This window comes from Rattus norvegicus, chromosome 15, assembly GCF_021556685.1.
Source record: "Rattus norvegicus strain SHRSP/BbbUtx chromosome 15, alternate assembly SHRSP_T2T, whole genome shotgun sequence".
In the NCBI taxonomy this organism is placed as follows: domain Eukaryota; kingdom Metazoa; phylum Chordata; class Mammalia; order Rodentia; family Muridae; genus Rattus; species Rattus norvegicus.
This window is the reverse complement of record NC_141548.1, coordinates 43,496,537-43,514,390: the sequence shown is the minus strand read 5'-3', so window position 1 is coordinate 43,514,390 and position 17,854 is coordinate 43,496,537. Positions and strand designations below refer to the sequence as shown.

General features: G+C 47.2%; 1 protein-coding gene across 2 annotated transcripts in view; it reads right to left on the bottom strand.

Moving 5' to 3' along the window:
• Window positions 1-17,523, bottom strand: part of Scara5 (scavenger receptor class A, member 5) — a 105,107-nt gene extending 87,584 nt beyond the window's left edge. For both annotated transcript variants that reach the window (NM_001431432.1, NM_001135855.2), the window contains 2 exon segments: window positions 5,690-5,807; window positions 17,159-17,523. In NM_001431432.1, the coding sequence (NP_001418361.1) occupies window positions 5,690-5,804 (115 nt within the window). In that variant the 5' untranslated portion in view covers window positions 5,805-5,807; window positions 17,159-17,523.
• Window positions 17,524-17,854: the final 331 nt, after the last annotated feature.

Genomic DNA, 17,854 nt, shown 5'->3' with positions numbered 1-17,854 from the left:
CGAGTTAACACTCCTGCTCTGCTCTAACCTGTAAAGGGTGGTGGCCCTCAGTGAGGTCATAGCCAGACCCTTGTTTAGCCACCCAGCAGTTCTCAGCTATGCCAAGTGAAGCAGGGATATTTGCTGGATGTAAGGTAGATGGAGCAAGTCCCCCGGGAGAATAATTTAATTTTACGGGGAAGAAACTACCAGAAGCACATGTAACTCATTACCTTCCCTCGCTTCCCATGGGGAGCCATGGATGACGCCACGAGTGTGGTGGGGCAGGCTGAGGCCACGGAGAGAGCAGGACTATGTTTTTCTAACTCTAACACCTCTCTCTGGGCCTCATCACTCCCCCTTGCCCCCCAATGATTCAGAGGAGGCTGGCCCAGCCAGGCACCTTCCATTCCCAGGACTCCTCTGTTTAGAGCCAGCCTGAAGCAGTCCTCAACTTGCAGAACAGGCAGGGGAAACAAAGGCTAGAGGGGGAGTGGGAGGGAGAAGAGGTGTAGGAAGGAGCCTGGGGGGAGAAGGGAAGGATAGGAATCAGGACTGGCTGTCTCAGCTCTGAGTTTCAGTTTGGAGGAATAGCAGAGTGAGAGCACATGGCGCAAAGAGCCTTTCAGGTCTTTTCTGGGATGGTTCTCTTAAACATTTCTGATATTATGTCACCTATGCTATTGCCTAGCAGGTTGTAGCCCTACCCTTAGCCTTACCGTCTACTGTGGGCCCCAGGGAGACTGTTGAGCAAGCAAGGGGACACAGCAAAGAAGCAGCAGCCTCAAAGGTACAGAGAACCTGAGCTACTGAGGCAGGTGAGGGTGCTGCAGACACCAGTGTTTGAAAGGGGGCCTTTCGTGCAAGGGACCATTGATCAACCGAGTCCCTCCCCTTTTCTTATCACCTGGGAAACAAAAATAGAGGAGTAGAGGCAGGGAAAGGAGAGAACAGAAGCTAGGTGCAAGGAGGGAGGGAGAGAGAGAGAGAGAGAGAGAGAGAGAGAGAGAGAGAGAGAGAAAGAGAGAGAGAGAGAGGTGGAAGAAATAGATTGGACAGAAGGAGACACTGGGGAGGAGGCCCTCTCCTTTGCACACTCCCTGGCAGTAGACCCTCTAGTCCAGCTGCACGAGGCTTCGACCCTCAGACTCTCTCCATGCTTCGGAGTTCCTACTTCAGCCTGCAAAGCAGGAGCTCTTGGCCCTCCAGTCCTTTGATCCTCTCACAAAGAGGGTAGGACACAGTAACCAAGTAAGAGTCAGGACCAGTTGTAGATCCACACACTTGCCAGTTGGGTGAGCATTGTCCTTCCACGATGCCTTGCTGCATAGGACTCTGCTGGCAGCCAGTGGCAGCCCTGGACCACAACCACCTTACCAGACAAAAGGCAGACCCTGTGTTTTCAGTCTGCCTCCCACTCAATCTCTCTGTCACAGAATCCAGAAGAGGGACCTTAAGGATCATCAGCCCAAAGCTTTCCCATTCTTTCCCCAGAAAGGAACCCTGAATTACAGGCAGAGAGGCCCTGAGTCAGGCTTCAGTCCTGCTGCTACTTGAGTGGCCTTGGGTTAGTCATGCACTAATGTCATTGACTTCCTGAGTGCCTGCTACCTACAGAGTGCCTGGAGAACCCAGAGAAGAACCTGTCACCTTCCCTGGCTTCAAGACATTTGGAGTGCAGTAAGGATGAAAAAAATCACAGACACACACAAAGACACACACAGAGACACACACATACACCATATATATACCATATACAATATACACACCATACACACACCACACACATACTATACATATGCCATACACACACCATAAGTACACACAAACACACACATAGACACACATATACCACACATCACACACACACACACTATAATATATATATATATATGTACATATATATATATATATATATATGAGCCCAGCCAGCTAGAATACACTACATTTTGATTGTTTATGGTTTATGTCCCCCAAACAGACTCGAGTGCTGACACCTCCTTGGTTCGCAGACAGTGAGTAGATCTGGTCCTTAAGAAGCAAGAGGCTCCTGAGGGTTCTCATTTAATTGGTCCCATGCTGGGCTTGTACTTTGCTGACATCATTTGTAGGTGATGGAAACTTCTGGTTCCTGGGTCTGTTTGGAGGAAGTAGGTCATTGGAGACATGTCCTTGGGGACTGCAACTTGTCCTGAACTACTCTCTACTCCTGACCACTGTGAAGTCAAAAGGCAGCATCCTCTCCCTTTGCTTTCGTCATAAAGGTGTCCCGCTCATGTCGGGCAGGACATGGAGCCAGTCAACGTCTCCAACTGTGAGCCCCACAAACCCTTCCTCCTGTAAGTTGCTCCTGTCAGGTATTTGGGGCAATGGCTGGAAACCAAACACAAGCTCTGAGACTCAGAGCAGGGATGTGCCTGGGGAAGCCATACATGGGGCACAGAGTGGGTGGTTGGGGCTTGGGTGATAGATGGGGCACAGGTAGGTGAAGAATATGATGTGGGACTGTGGCTGCCTCGGAGGTGGCCAGAGCAAGAAGGTGCAGATAGAATCCACAGGCTCATGTTGGGAGTGCTATCGCTCGGCAATGAGGCCAAGAGACAACTGGAAAGGAAGTAGCCAGGTGGGACCCCCGTCCAACATGAGTACTTACACCACAGTTCTATTCTTTTCTTTTTTAAAATACAATTTATTTCTTTTTATTTTATGTGCATTGGTGTTTTACCTGCATGTATGCCTGTGTGAGAATGTTAGACTCCTTGCATCTGGAGTTACAGAAAGTTGTGAGCGGCTGTGTGGTTGCTGGAATTGAACCCTGGTCCTCTGGAAGAGTAGCCAATGCTCTTCACCACTGAGCCATCTCTCCAGCCCCCACCCAAAGCTCTTAAAGTCCCACCTGCATTAAGGCCCAGGTCACACCTGGATAGCTGGGCTGTGTTTTAAGGGTCCATGCCAAGACCCAAGAGCCAGTCTCCAGTGAGAGAAAATGCACTCCTTTCTAGTCCCAGTCTACACTGTAGGAGGCGGCCCTAAAGGGGGCCTGGAGCTTGGCCAACACTTCGCAGTTTGAATCTACTGAAGGCCCCTGGGATGGGCCTGGCCCAGGCTTCCATCTGTTTCTTATCTCCTTCCAGTTTCTCTCTTGGACTCATTCCTTTCCTTCTTCTGTTTTGCTCTACAGAGAGGAAGATCAGGAAAAAGAAAAAAAGCACCAGGGTCCTTCCAAAACAGACCCATAGATTCTCTGCACTCTCTCAACTTTCCACCCTCCTGTGTCCCCTCCCAGAACCTACCAGCCTGGGACAAAGAGTAAAGCAATGCGAAAGGTGTCAGCTTTGCTGCTTTTAGATTTCAAGGTCCTCCAGCTCTTGTCCATCCACACAGTCCTCAGCTCTTCAGTGAGTATTTAGGGAGTACTTGTCTGCTCTGGGGGTCAGAGGCATTGGTGAGCAGCCCTCCTCCTTTGGAGGAGGTGCCAACCCTCCTCTAGCTTCCATGCTTCTTACCGCACTGAGCAGAGAACAAACTAACAAATGTGCAAACTGCATAGAGTGTCAGGAGAGAAGGTTGTGGAAGTGAGGAAAATGAGACGGGAGGGGGAACAGAGGTAGGAGGGTAGCAGGCAGGAGGCAAAATGAGAGGCTAGATGGTGTGCTCTCTGGAGAGAGCATCTTCCTCGGGGTGGAGGCTGAGAACACTGGGGACTCTGTCCTGAAAGGGCGTGTCAGTAAGAGAGGAGAGTTTGGAGAGTTTGGGTTCCTTGGCCCTGTGACCAGGGGCTGGGCTTTAACTGGCTTTTAAATTGGGCAGCATCATTCTCCAACTCTGAATTTAAAGAGCCACACCCCTAAGGCAATGACCTCAGAGATACCAGCTGCATCCTCTTCTGGTGGATGAGGACACCAGCCTAGAGTCAGTCAGCCACATCTCCTGGCTTCACTGCACCAGAAACTAGGGCCCAGGGAAGCCTACTCAGGACCCTAGCACAGCTGAGAGCCCATCAGTCACTGAATCAAAGTTCTCTGCAAATCCCTCAGGTTGACACCAGGAAGCATAGAAGTTGGGTTCATTGCTTGATTTTGTTTTGTTTCCCTGGTCGAAATGATTGCTTTTGATCTGAGGTCCAGAACATAGAGGAGAGAGATGGGAGAGGGGAGAAAAAAGTGGCAGGCTTCACCCCTACTCCAGGCTGGCTGTCCCAGGTTGACCCTGGGTGACTACCTCCAACTACTCACAGCCATAGTCCTTTCTGGCCAAAACTGGCCTCTTCAACAATGTGCCAATGAAAAGAGCATGGTCCAGCAACACCCTCACTGACTTCATGAGCAAGGCAAACACATGCACGTGTGTGTGTGTGTGTGTGTGTGTGTGTGTGTGTGTGTGTATGCACAACTTGTGGCATGCATACACATGTACTTCTGTTCTCTTCCCTGGGTGTCAGGACACTGGCTTAGTCTGAGGAACAAGTGGACAGGACCTTTCACCAACTCTTCTCTTTCAAAATCTTTGTGTGATGCTTTATTTTGATTGACAACTTGGTGGGGTTTAGAATCACCTTGGGGACACATCTATAAGTGTGTCTGAGAGGATGCTCAGAGAAGTTTAACTGAAGGGGGAGACCCACCTGCACTATCCCATGGGCAGGGCTCCCCAAGTAAATACAATGGAGAAAGGGGGTTGCCTAGCAACCCCACTCATCTTCTCTGCTTCTTGACTGAGGATGCAGTGTGGCCCCTGCTACCACACCTTGTCTGTCATTACAGTCTACACCCTGAAACAGTCAGCCAAAATGGTATGGTCGTTCTTACGCTCTTTCCAGAAGCCATTTCCCTGCTTTCCCTCAATAGCCACACCAAGGGGACTGTTCTCAAGCCTGCTCCTCCTCCTCCCACTGTCAGTCATGGGGCTGGCACTGTTCCAGTCCCTCTTCAGAACATCCCTGACACCCAACACAGAGTAGAGCCCAGAGGAAGAGCTAAATGCTGAGAGCTCCCAAGGATGGGCCAAGAAACCCTTACTTCAGAGCTCAGATCTCCTTGTCCGTCCCTCCTGCAGGGGCTGTCCCTTTCCTCCTCTTCAAGACACTTCTTCCTTTCCTAAACCTGCCCCGTGAGAAAAAAGACAGAGCTAACGCTCTTGAGAAAGGCTATGGACAATATCACAAAGCAAAGACCCAGGCTGCACACTTCACTGGACAAGCAGCTGTCGCTAGGTGGGCAGCCTGATGTCCCTTCGAAACAACCCTGTAGGCCTCATTCCTTTCCTCTCAGAAGTTGGATGTTGTTCTCCTCTTCCACATAAGCCCAGTGAAGAGTGGGTTTGTGCGTGAAGCAAGCTTTTATTAAGTACCTGCCCCATAACAGTACAGGCATTTACTAAATGCCTGCTTGCCCGTGCACAGGAAACAGGTGCTGGCAATTCTGTGCTGGAGCCTCTCTGAGGGACTGGTGAGTTATGGAATGTTTGATGTTGCCCTCCGTCTCGACAAGCCCATCTATAAAACAGGTTCTCATTCTGCTAGTGACACAAGTTTATTCAGACAAATGAGTGAGAAACTGTCATAGAAGGGATTTCCTAAGACATTAAGTATCCACAGAACTGAACAGGGAAGGCAGCAGGCACTGGGGTAACCAAAAGCACAGGGGAAAGCAAGGGCCTTCGACACCTCAGAAGGAGCGTCAAAGCACAAGACAGAGCAAGAAGCACTCACCATCCTCACACAGGTTCAGTTTGGACAGGCTCCTGCCATCAAAGGGTTCCTCAAAGATGGAGCCGTTGTCACGGTCACTCACAGTATGCAGGTACATGGCTTTGTTGTCCATCATAGCCTGAAGCAGTAGAGACACCAGGCAGCATGGGGGGGGGGGGGTGAGAGGGAACAGGGGAGACGCAGTCAATTATGTGATAAACAAGTGTTTGAACCAGTTACCCACCCATGTGACCCCCAGCCTGCAGGTGCCCACCCATGTGACCCCCAGCCTGCAGGTGCCCACCCATGTGACCCCCAGCCTGCAGGTGCCCACCCATGTGACCCCCAGCCTGCAGGTGCCCACCCATGTAACCCCCAGCCTGCAGGTGCCCACCCATGTGACCCCCAGCCTGGAGCTGGCTCTCTCCACCCCCACAGGAGCTGGGAGCATCGTCCAGGTTCTCAAGACCTCTCTATCTCCAGCTCTCCCTGCTCAGAGCTTGAAGGCCAAGTACGGGTTCTGTCCTTCCTTTTTGAACAGCTCTTTGTGGGGCTGGAGCCTTAGGCTGGAGATACCATGGCCACACTGGGCAGCACTTGAAACAGACGCTACCATCCAAACGACGAGTAGAAAGCATCTCCCACAAGCAGTTCTCAACCTGTGGATTGTGATCCCTTTGGGGGTCAAACACCCCTTTCACAGTGGTCACCAAGACCATTAGAAAACACGGTCTGTTACAGTTCATAGCAGTAGCAAAATTACAGTTATGAAATAATTTTACAGTTTGGGGCCACCACCGCATGAGGAACTGTATTAAAGGGTTGCAGCATTGGGAAGGTTGGGAACCACTGTGTAAGCCCTCGATGGCCTGGGAGAGTCAGATTATTGCAAGAGAAAATCTGGAAGCACAGATGCATTGAGAAGATTTAGGATCAGCTGAGGACATCAGATGGTCCCTAACCCCACAGCAGATTGTGGTAGGAATTCATCTCCCAAGGAATCTGGGGGGTAAGGTCTCTCCATAAGTCTTAGTGAGCAACTGATGGCCAGGGGGATTCTGCCTACATGATGCACCCAAGGACACCCCAAGCTCCTGACTTGGGAAACTCTCCCTTGAAGTGGCCCAGCCTTGGTGTTTGCATAACAGTGTGGCTCACATCATCCCATTCTGCCATGCATAATTGTGTGACTGTAAGGCCATCCTCAGAGCCTGTACGGGTGGCTCTGGGGCAGAAAGGCATTATGAGACCAGGGCTGGAAGGGATTTTCTGAGTTCTTTGAGATGAATTTGCATTCTTTGTGTAATGAGAAAAATCCATTTATAAAACCAAATCGCAAAGTGTTTGTTTATACAAAATCCTTTGGCTTTTTCCTCACATACATGGCCTGTAATTTTACACATTGCTTTCAGCACAACTCTGACTGGTCATAAGAGTATGTCAACTGGCTTTCCCAATGCTCTTTAGTTGTCTGGCTATTTAACCAAAATAAAGAAGAGGGAAAGGAGGGGAAAGGAGTAGAGGGGGAGGAAGGCAAAGGAGGTAAAGAGAGAAGAGACAGTAAGTCAGATGGGAGAGGCATTTATTTATATTTAAAGTGAATTTTGGAAAAACAAAGCCCCCAGGAAGATGGGCACAAGCCCAGCATGGGACAGATATTTGAGATCCTGAGAAACAAGCAGGACCTGCAGAGTGGGTGAAATGCACGGTGCCTGGAAGGTACTAGTGGGGAGACGGGGACACTGCAATGGGTCTTAGGAGTCATCCACTCCTCTTTAGAGGCAGGGCAGAAGGAAGCATCCGTGGGGATAAAGAAGGAGGGGAAAGGCCAGAGCAAAACCATGTGTTCTTGGTCTATGAGAGAAGCTTCTAGAACAGAGACTTGGCCTTTGGGGATGAGAAGAAGCTAAAACTGACCAGTGGCTATTCAACTGTCCATCTAATGACCTAGGAATGATAGAGTGTTCTGCTCTATTGCTCCAGGAAATGGGGTGCCACATTCCCCCACCCACCCCCTTGGGTACACACACACACACACACACACACACACACACACACACACACACACAGGCTCTCAGGCACTGGCCTTTCTTCCAGTCTATGAGAGGGTCCCGAGAGGAAGATGGTCTTTGGGTCTATCAGGACTTCTCACATAGACAGCTCGCACCCAGCCATTCTGCGCCTCTCCACATGGTGTCCAGTCTGCTAATCTGCTAACACTGGCTCTCTATCCAAGCCCTCCACCCAGCAAGGGCCTCTAGATGGGGCATTGGATGGCTTTAGCTCTGCTCAACTGTAGGGGATCCTTCCTAGCCTCAGGATGTGTGTGGTCCTTCCTCTCTGGCCTCAATTTTAAGCTACAAAGCTAGAAGCCACTGTCTCTGCACCCTGTGACAACCCTTGCTCTGCCAGAGGTTCCCAAAACCTACAGGGCAGGCAACCCTACTTTTTTTTTAAATTTATTTAATACTTAATAATAATTCTTTGGTTTCCGGGCAAACATCCCCCTCCCCCCTCCCCTTCCTTATGGGTGTTCCCCTCCCAACCCTCCCCCCATTGCCACCCTCCCCCCCACAGTCTAGTTCACTGGGGGTTCAGTCTTAGCAGGACCCAGGGCTTCCCCTTCCACTGGTGCTCTTACTATGATATTCATTGCTACCTATGAGGTCAGAGTCCAGGGTCAGTCCATGCATAGTCTTTAGGTAGTGGCTTAGTCCCTGGAAGCTCTGGTTGCTTGGCATTGTTGTACATATGGGGTCTCGAGCCCCTTCAAGCTCTTCCAGTTCTTTCTCTGATTCCTTCAACGGGGGTCCTATTCTCAGTTCAGTGGTTTGCTGCTGGCATTTGCCTCTGTATTTGCTGTATTCTGGCTGTGTCTCTCAGGAGAGATCTACATCCGGCTCCTGTCGGTCTGCACTTCTTTGCTTCATCCATCTTGTCTAATTGGGTGGCTGTATATGTATGGGCCACATGTGGGGCAGGCTCTGAATGGGAGTTCCTTCAGTCTCTGTTTTAATCTTTGCCTCTCTCTTCCCTGCCAAGGGTATTCTTGTTCCCCTTTTAGAGAAGGAGTGAAGCATTCACATTTTGATCATCCGTCTTGAGTTTCATTTGTTCTAGGCATCTAGGGTAATTCAAGCATTTGGGCTAATAGCCACTTATCAGTGAGTGCATACCATGTATGTCTTTCTGTGTTTGGGTTAGCTCACTCAGGATGATATTTTCCAGTTCCAACCATTTGCCTACGAATTTCATAAAGCCGTTGTTTTTGATAGCTGAGTAATATTCCATTGTGTAAATGTACCACATTTTCTGTATCCATTCCTCTGTTGAAGGGCATCTGGGTTCTTTCCAGCTTCTGGCTATTATAAATAAGGCTGCGATGAACATAGTGGAGCACGTGTCTTTTTTATATGTTGGGGCATCTTTTGGGTATATGCCCAAGAGAGGTATAGCTGGATCCTCAGGCAGTTCAATGTCCAATTTTCTGAGGAACCTCCAGACTGATTTCCAGAATGGTTGTACCAGTCTGCAATCCCACCAACAATGGAGGAGTGTTCCTCTTTCTCCGCATCCTCGCCAGCATCTGCTGTCACCTGAGTTTTTGATCTTAGCCATTCTCACTGGTGTGAGGTGAAATCTCAGGGTTGTTTTGATTTGCATTTCCCTTATGACTAAAGATGTTGAACATTTCTTTAGGTGTTTCTCAGCCATTCGGCATTCCTCAGCTGTGAATTCTTTGTTTAGCTCTGAACCCCATTTTTTAATAGGGTTATTTGTCTCCCTGCGGTCTAACTTCTTGAGTTCTTTGTATATTTTGGATATAAGGCCTCTATCTGTTGTAGGATTGGTAAAGATCTTTTCCCAATCTGTTGGTTGCCGATTTGTCCTAACCACAGTGTCCTTTGCCTTACAGAAGCTTTGCAGTTTTATGAGATCCCATTTGTCGATTCTTGATCTTAGAGCATAAGCCGTTGGTGTTTTGTTCAGGAAATTTTTTCCAGTGCCCATGTGTTCCAGATGCTTCCCTAGTTTTTCTTCTATTAGTTTGAGTGTATCAGGTTTGATGTGGAGGTCCTTGATCCACTTGGACTTAAGCTTTGTACAGGGTGATAAGCATGGATCAATCTGCATTCTTCTACATGTTGACCTCCAGTTGAACCAGCACCATTTGCTGAAAATGCTATCTTTTTTCCATTGGATGGTTTTGGCTCCTTTGTCAAAAATCAAGTGACCATAGGTGTGTGGGTTCATTTCTGGGTCTTCAATTCTATTCCATTGGTCTATCTGTCTGTCTCTGTACCAATACCATGCAGTTTTTATCACTATTGCTCTGTAATACTGCTTGAGTTCAGGGATAGTGATTCCCCCTGAAGTCCTTTTATTGTTGAAGATAGTTTTAGCTATCCTGGGTTTTTTGTTATTCCAGATGAATTTGCAAATTGTTCTGTCTAACTCTTTGAAGAATTGGATTGGTATTTTGATGGGGATTGCATTGAATCTGTAGATCGCTTTTGGTAAAATGGCCATTTTTACTATATTAATCCTGCCAATCCATGAGCATGGGAGATCTTTCCATCTTCTGAGGTCTTCTTCAGTTTCTTTCCTCAGTGTCTTGAAGTTCTTATTGTACAGATCTTTTACTTGCTTGGTTAAAGTCACACCGAGGTACTTTATATTATTTGGGTCTATTATGAAGGGTGTCATTTCCCTAATTTCTTTCTCGGCTTGTTTCTCTTTTGTGTAGAGGAAGGCTACTGATTTATTTGAGTTAATTTTATACCCAGCCACTTTGCTGAAGTTGTTTATCAGCTTTAGTAGTTCTCTGGTGGAACTTTTGGGATCACTTAAATAAACTATCATATCATCTGCAAATAGTGATATTTTGACTTCTTCTTTTCCGATCTGTATCCCCTTGACCTCCTTTTGTTGTCTGATTGCTCTGGCTAGAACTTCAAGAACTATATTGAATAAGTAGGGAGAGAGTGGGCAGCCTTGTCTAGTCCCTGATTTTAGTGGGATTGCTTCAAGTTTCTCTCCATTTAGTTTAATGTTAGCAACTGGTTTGCTGTATATGGCTTTTACTATGTTTAGGTATGGGCCTTGAATTCCTATTCTTTCCAGGACTTTTATCATGAAGGGGTGTTGAATTTTGTCAAATGCTTTCTCAGCATCTAATGAAATGATCATGTGGTTTTGTTCTTTCAGTTTGTTTATATAATGGATCACGTTGATGGTTTTCCGTATATTAAACCATCCCTGCATGCCTGGGATGAAGCCTACTTGATCATGGTGGATGATTGTTTTGATGTGCTCTTGGATTCGGTTTGCCAGAATTTTATTGAGTATTTTTGCGTCGATATTCATAAGGGAAATTGGTCTGAAGTTCTCTTTCTTTGTTGGGTCTTTGTGTGGTTTAGGTATAAGAGTAATTGTGGCTTCATAGAAGGAATTCGGGAGTGATCCATCTGTTTCAATTTTGTGGAATAGTTTGGATAATATTGGTATGAGGTCTTCTATGAAGGATTGATAGAATTCTGCACTAAACCCATCTGGACCTGGGCTCTTTTTGGTTGGGAGACCTTTAATGACTGCTTCTATTTCCTTAGGAGTTATGGGGTTGTTTAACTGGTTTATCTGTTCCTGATTTAACTTCGGTACCTGATATTTGTCTAGGAAATTGTCCATTTCCTGTAGATTTTCAAGTTTTGTTGAATATAGGCTTTTATAGTAAGATCTGATGATTTTTTGAATTTCCTCTGAATCTGTAGTTATGTCTCCCTTTTCATTTCTGATTTTGTTAATTTGGACACACTCTCTGGGTCCTCTCGTTAGTCTGGCTAAGGGTTTATCTATCTTGTTGATTTTCTCAAAGAACCAACTTTTGGTACTGTTGATTCTTTCTATGGTCCTTTTTGTTTCTACTTGGTTGATTTCAGCTCTGAGTTTGATTATTTCCTGCCTTCTACTCCTCCTGGTTGTATTTGCTTCTTTTTGCTCTGGAGCTTTTTTGTGCTGTCAAGCTGCTGACATATGCTCTTTCCTGTTTCTTTCTGCAGGCACTCAGCGCTATGAGTTTTCCTCTTAGCACAGCTTTCATTGTGTCCCATAAGTTTGGGTACGTTGTACCTTCATTTTCATTAAATTCTAAAAAGTTTTTAATTTCTTTCTTTATTTCTTCCTTGACCAGGTTATCATTGAGTAGAGCATTGTTCAATTTCCACGTATATGTGGGCATTCTTCCCTTATTGTTATTGAAGACCAGTTTTAGGCCGTGGTGGTCTGATAGCACGCATGGGATTATTTCTATCTTTCTGTACCTGTTGAGGCCCGTTTTTTGACCAACTATATGGTCAATTTTGGAGAAAGTACCATGAGGAGCTGAGAAGAAGGTATATCCTTTTGCTTTAGGATAGAATGTTCTATAAATATCTGTTAAGTCCATTTGGCTCATGACTTCTCTTAGTCTGTCTACGTCTCTGTGTAATTTCTGTTTCCATGATCTGTCTATTGATGAGAGTGGGGTGTTGAAATCTCCCACTATTATTGTGTGAGGTGCAATGTGTGTTTTGAGCTTTAGTAACGTTTCTTTTACGTATGTAGGTGCCCTTGTATTTGGGGCATAGATATTTAGGATTGAGAGTTCATCTTGGTGGATTTTTCCTTTGATGAATATGAAGTGTCCTTCCTTATCTTTTTTGATGACTTTTAATTGAAAATTGATTTTATTTGATATTAGAATGGCTACTCCAGCTTGCTTCTTCTGACCATTTGCTTGGAAAGTTGTTTTCCAGCCTTTCACTCTGAGGTAGTGTCTGTCTTTGTCTCTGAGGTGTGTTTCCTGTAGGCAGCAGAATGCAGGGTCCTCGTTGCGTATCCAGTTTGTTAATCTATGTCTTTTTATTGGGGAGTTGAGGCCATTGATGTTGAGAGATATTAAGGAATAGTGATTATTGCTTCCTGTTATATTCATATTTGGATGTGAGGTTATGTTTGTGTGCTTTTCTTCTCTTTGTTTTGTTGCCAAGACGATTAGTTTCTTGCTTCTTCTAGGGTATAGCTTGCCTCCTTATGTTGGGCTTTACCCTTTATTATCCTTTGTAGTGCTGGATTTGTAGAAAGATATTGTGTAAATTTGGTTTTGTCATGGAATATCTTGGTTTCTCCATCTATGTTAATTGAGAGTTTTGCAGGATACAGTAACCTGGGCTGGCACTTGTGTTCTCTTAGGGTCTGTATGACATCCGTCCAGGATCTTCTGGCCTTCATAGTTTCTGGCGAAAAGTCTGGTGTGATTCTGATAGCTCTGCCTTTATATGTTACTTGACCTTTTTCCCTTACTGCTTTTAATATACTTTCTTTATTTTGTGCGTTTGGTGTTTTGACTATTATGTGACAGGAGGTGTTTCTTTTCTGGTCCAATCTATTTGGAGTTCTGTAGGCTTCTTGTATGCCTATGGGTATCTCTTTTTTTAGGTTAGGGAAGTTTTCTTCTATGATTTTGTTGAAGATATTTACTGGTCCTTTGAGCTGGGAGTCTTCACTCTCTTCTATACCTATTATCCTTAGGTTTGATCTTCTCATTGAGTCCTGGATTTCCTGTATGTTTTGGACCAGTAGCTTTTTCCACTTTACATTATCTTTGACAGTTGAGTCAATGATTTCTAGGGAATCTTCTGCTCCCGAGATTCTCTCTTCCATCTCTTGTATTCTGTTGGTGAGGCTTCTATCTACAGCTCCTTGTCTCTTCTTTTGATTTTCTATATCCAGGGTTGTTTCCATGTGTTCTTTCTTGATTGCTTCTATTTCCATTTTTAATTCCTTCAACTGTTTGATTGTGTTTTCCTGGAATTCTTTCAGGCATTTTTGCGATTCCTCTCTGTAGGCTTCTACTTGTTCTCTAAGGGAGTTCTTCACGTCTTTCTTGAAGTCCTCCAGCATCATGATCAAATATGATTTTGAAACTAGATCTTGCTTTTCTGGTGTGTTTGGATATTCCATGTTTATTTTGGTGGGAGAATTGGGCTCTGATGGTGCCATGTAGTCTTGGTTTCTGTTGCTTGGGTTCCTGCGCTTGCCTCCCGCCATCAGATTATCTCTAGTGTTACTTTGTTCTGCTATTTCTGACAGTGGCTAGACTGTCCTATAAGCCTGTGTGTCAGGAGTGCTGTAGACCTGTTTTCCTGTTTTCTTTCAGCCAGTTATGGGGACAGAGTGTTCTGCTTTCGGGCGTGTAGTTTTTCCTCTCTACAGGTCTTCAGCTGTTCCTGTGGGCCTGTGTCTTGAGTTCACCAGGCAGGTCATTTGCAGGGGAAAAGTTGGTCCTACCTGAGGTTCCGAGGCTCAAGTGTGCTCGTGGGGTACTGCCTAAGTCCTCTCCACGGCGGCAACAACCGAGAAGATCTGCGCCGCTCTTTCCGGGAGCCTCCGTGCACCAGGGTTCCAGATGGCGTTTGGTGTTTTCCTCTAGCATCTGGATGTGCGCAGAGTGCAGTCTCTTCTGGTTTCCCAGGCGTGTCTGCCTCTCTGTAGTTTTAGCTCTCCCTCCCACGGGATTTGGGTGCAGAGAACTGCTTATCCGGTCTGTTTCCTTCAGGTTCCGGCGGTGTCTCAGGCGCAGGGGTCCTGCCGCTCCTGGGCCCTCCCCTACGGGAACCCAGAGGCCTTATACAGTTTCCTCTTGGGCCAGGGATGTGGGCAGGGGTGGGCAGTGTTGGTGGTCTCCTCCGCTCTGCAGCCTCAGGAGTGCCCACCTGACCAGGCGGTGAGGTCTCTCTCCCACGGGGTTTGGGAGCAGAGAGCTGGGCAACCCTACTTTTATGCCACCATTTTTCTCTCCTGATCAACTCCAGACCACTGTGACCTAGAATATGTCCACCAGCAGCCCCTCCTAGCCATGCTCTCCACCTCCTTGATGGACTGAGCAATAGTCTAGAGAAAGGGGCCAGGGCAGAGCAGGTCCGGATGTGAGAGGGATGGCTTTGGAAATGCTCATTTCTCTGTTACCTGGAAACAAGATGTAAGCATGTTCTGCCTGCCCTGGTTTTGTGTGGAGCTGTGTTTTCTCTTCTCCGTGTTGGGAGCAGGTCTGGACTCTGAGATACTGTTCTAACATCTTTAGACCCAGATCTCAGGCACATCATAGCTGACAATCTAGAGTAGTGGTAATCATGGAAGCTGCTGGTGTACTGGAGATGCCCTTTGGTCCTCAGACTGATTGTTCCCCATCCCACAAACCTCTTGGGAGCACCTCCTGGGAGCACCATGAATAAGGCAGGAAGGCAGATCATTTTATCATTCCCATTTTAAAGACAACCTAACCAAGACCAAAGAGGCAAGAATGACAACACTAGAAATTAAGAGTCAAAGAGGCAGTAATCAGATGTTTCAGGGGTCCCCACACACAGCACCAACTCCATCATGGGTTGCTGTATCAAAGGTATTGAAAGAATAAAAAAATGCAGCTAAGAAGTCAGAAGTTTAAAAATGCTATCTCACCCCTAAGAAGCCCTAAATACCTCAGATTCCAGACCCTGCTCTCTGCCAGTAAGTAGGTAAAAGGTCACATCTCTTGAGCCTGCTCTCCCAGGAACTAGATGAAAGGCCCTTAGATATTCGATTCCCGACCTAGTAAAGATAACAGAAAGCTTCTCCCAGGAACTAGCTGACCATAAAGTTAGATTAAAATCTTAGAGAACAATCTTGAGAAACAGGAAGCTTCTCCTTGTGATTTTTCACTGGTACTCTCGACACTTTCCAATGACGCCATCCCTGCCCCCTCGGGTTGTGGTTTCTCCCTTTAAATACCCTTTCTCCCAGCCTCTCGGGGTCGAACTCCACTGCCCCTGCGTGGGATACGAGTCTCGACCCCAGTGCACTGGTTCCTATCGATAAACCTCATGTGATTACAGCAAGGACGGTCTTGTGTGAGTTCTTGGGGGGTCGCGTCATCCCGAGACTTGAGTGAGGGTCTCCCCGATCCGGGGATCTTTCATTATACATATATGTCAACCACTTTCAGGGGTCACCTTCAGGGATGCTGTAAAGGGGGCTGCATCAGGTACACTGTGGAGGGGCAGCCAGTGCACCTCTGTAAGGGCACGAGCAGAGGAAAAGGCTGGAAGAGAAACCTGGACCACATGGATAGAACCACGGGTCTCCTGGTGTTCAATGGGCCTTCAGCTTTGCTAATCAGGAGGAAGCCACCCTGTAAATAGGGAGGGTGGTTCTTCTACTCACCCCCAGGGGATGTTATGAGTCACTCCCCATAAAGGGTGGGATAGGGACCAAGCATTGTTTCCAGAGTCCATCTGACAGCTGCCCTGGGACACCCTTGCACTCTTTGTGCAGGTTCAGGAGTAAGAGAGCTCACAGCACAAGGGCTCATTTTCCTATCTCTCAGTTTAGGGGAGGTGGTCTATTTTGATGACCTCATCTAGTCTTCTGCACCTCACCCCTGTAATATGAAGTTCACTTTGCTGACGACCTCCCTAGAGAAGGGAAAGGGTAGAGGACATGGTGAATCATGTAAGCTGATGCAGGAGCGAGGACTTTTCAAAGCCATACACAATAGCAGGGGACAGTCAACGACTTTGTAAAATTCTTCCTCAACAAGTAAGGGGGTCTCAGAGTTCTGAGGACTCCCCCTTGCTCAAAAAGTCCCAAAAATGAAGTTGTGGGGGGGGTTCCCTTTGCAAAAAAAGCAACCTCAAAAAGCGTCATAAGACTGGGGTTCGAAACCTGGTTCTGGAAGTTTCTCTGGGAGCACCAAAGGGGCTAAACTGCTGAGGCAGGGACCTAGACCAGGGGCCTCACTTGCGACTCTGAATCTTTTCCTGTGTGTTCTGGCCTCTCACTTGGCAGGGTTTACAGCTTCTCTTTGGATTGTGTGGTTTCTAAAACCCATTTAAATGAAATAAAGTCATTGCTAAGGCAGCCCCCAAGAAAAAGTTGCTAGGTGGGTCTTAAACCTTTTCTTCTTCTAATTGCACTCAGTTCACTGGATCCTAACTCACGGTTAGAGATGTCCAGATGCTTCACTAATAATCTCCGGCATCATTTGTCCCACCCTGGTGTGTTTACACACACATGCATGCACACACACACATGCACATGCACCCATGCATGCACACATGCACCCACGCTGCACCCACACACACTACATATGGGTGTGCACACACATTTACTCCCCAGATAGGCTCTGGAGCTATGACATGAGACATAAAACAGCCAGAGACGCCACGGAAGCCACAGCATTCCTCTGGCATCCGGATGAGGGCTCACACTCTACAGCCCTAGCAACAGAGTCCGGGAGGCCCATGTGTGTCTACAGGCTCAGATCCCTGGGGCCCTCCCACCTGGAGCCAGGCAACTCCAGGTCCTCCGTCTGCAGGACTTCCCAGCACTCAGTTTCCTCAGCACATCACTTCCTCCACCTGCCCTTGGGACACCATTACCCAGTAGCTTCTAGGTCAAAATGGCAAGACTCACCTGTATGCCCCGTGCTGAAGCTGGACCCTGTCCTTTCAGTTCCCAGCGATTGCCATGGTAGCCAGAGAGCCGACTGCTGCCTCACAAAGTCCCTTCACCCAGAAAGTCCCTTGAAGCTTGTCCCCACAGCCAGTCAAATCCAGATGGAGTCATATAGAAAGAGGCTTCAGGGTCACCTAGGGACTTAGGTCAGGACCACAGTCACTTCTATGGGAGGATCAGTTCAACAAGGTGGCTGAATGACGGGTCTGCACGTGGGACTCCCTGCCTTGGTGCAGCGTCGGCCAGCGTCAGAAAGCGATCCGGAGACAGTCTGTGGAGTCATCCGCAGCTCTGCTAGGTACTGACTGGGTGGGAGGTGCTCCAACCTCCAGTCTTTATTTTTTAAGAAAAGTTCTAAAAACAACTGCTAGAGGGAGTCTGGACTACGCCTGCCCTCTTGTGGCCACCCTAAGACTTACAATTCTCTGTACCGCGTTTCCAGCCCTTCGCTTTGGGACTCAGTGACTGTTTTAAAGGCGCTGTTCAAAATACTTTTTGGACAGCTTCTGGGAAAATGGCAGCTAGACCTGGGTTATGACACACCCAAGGAAACCAGTCTTGTAAAATTTACTGTAGTACAGAACTGGCATTTTTCAATTCGTTCAGCAAATTTGGCATTTCCTGAAGTTACATCCACTCCCAAGGGACTTGGAC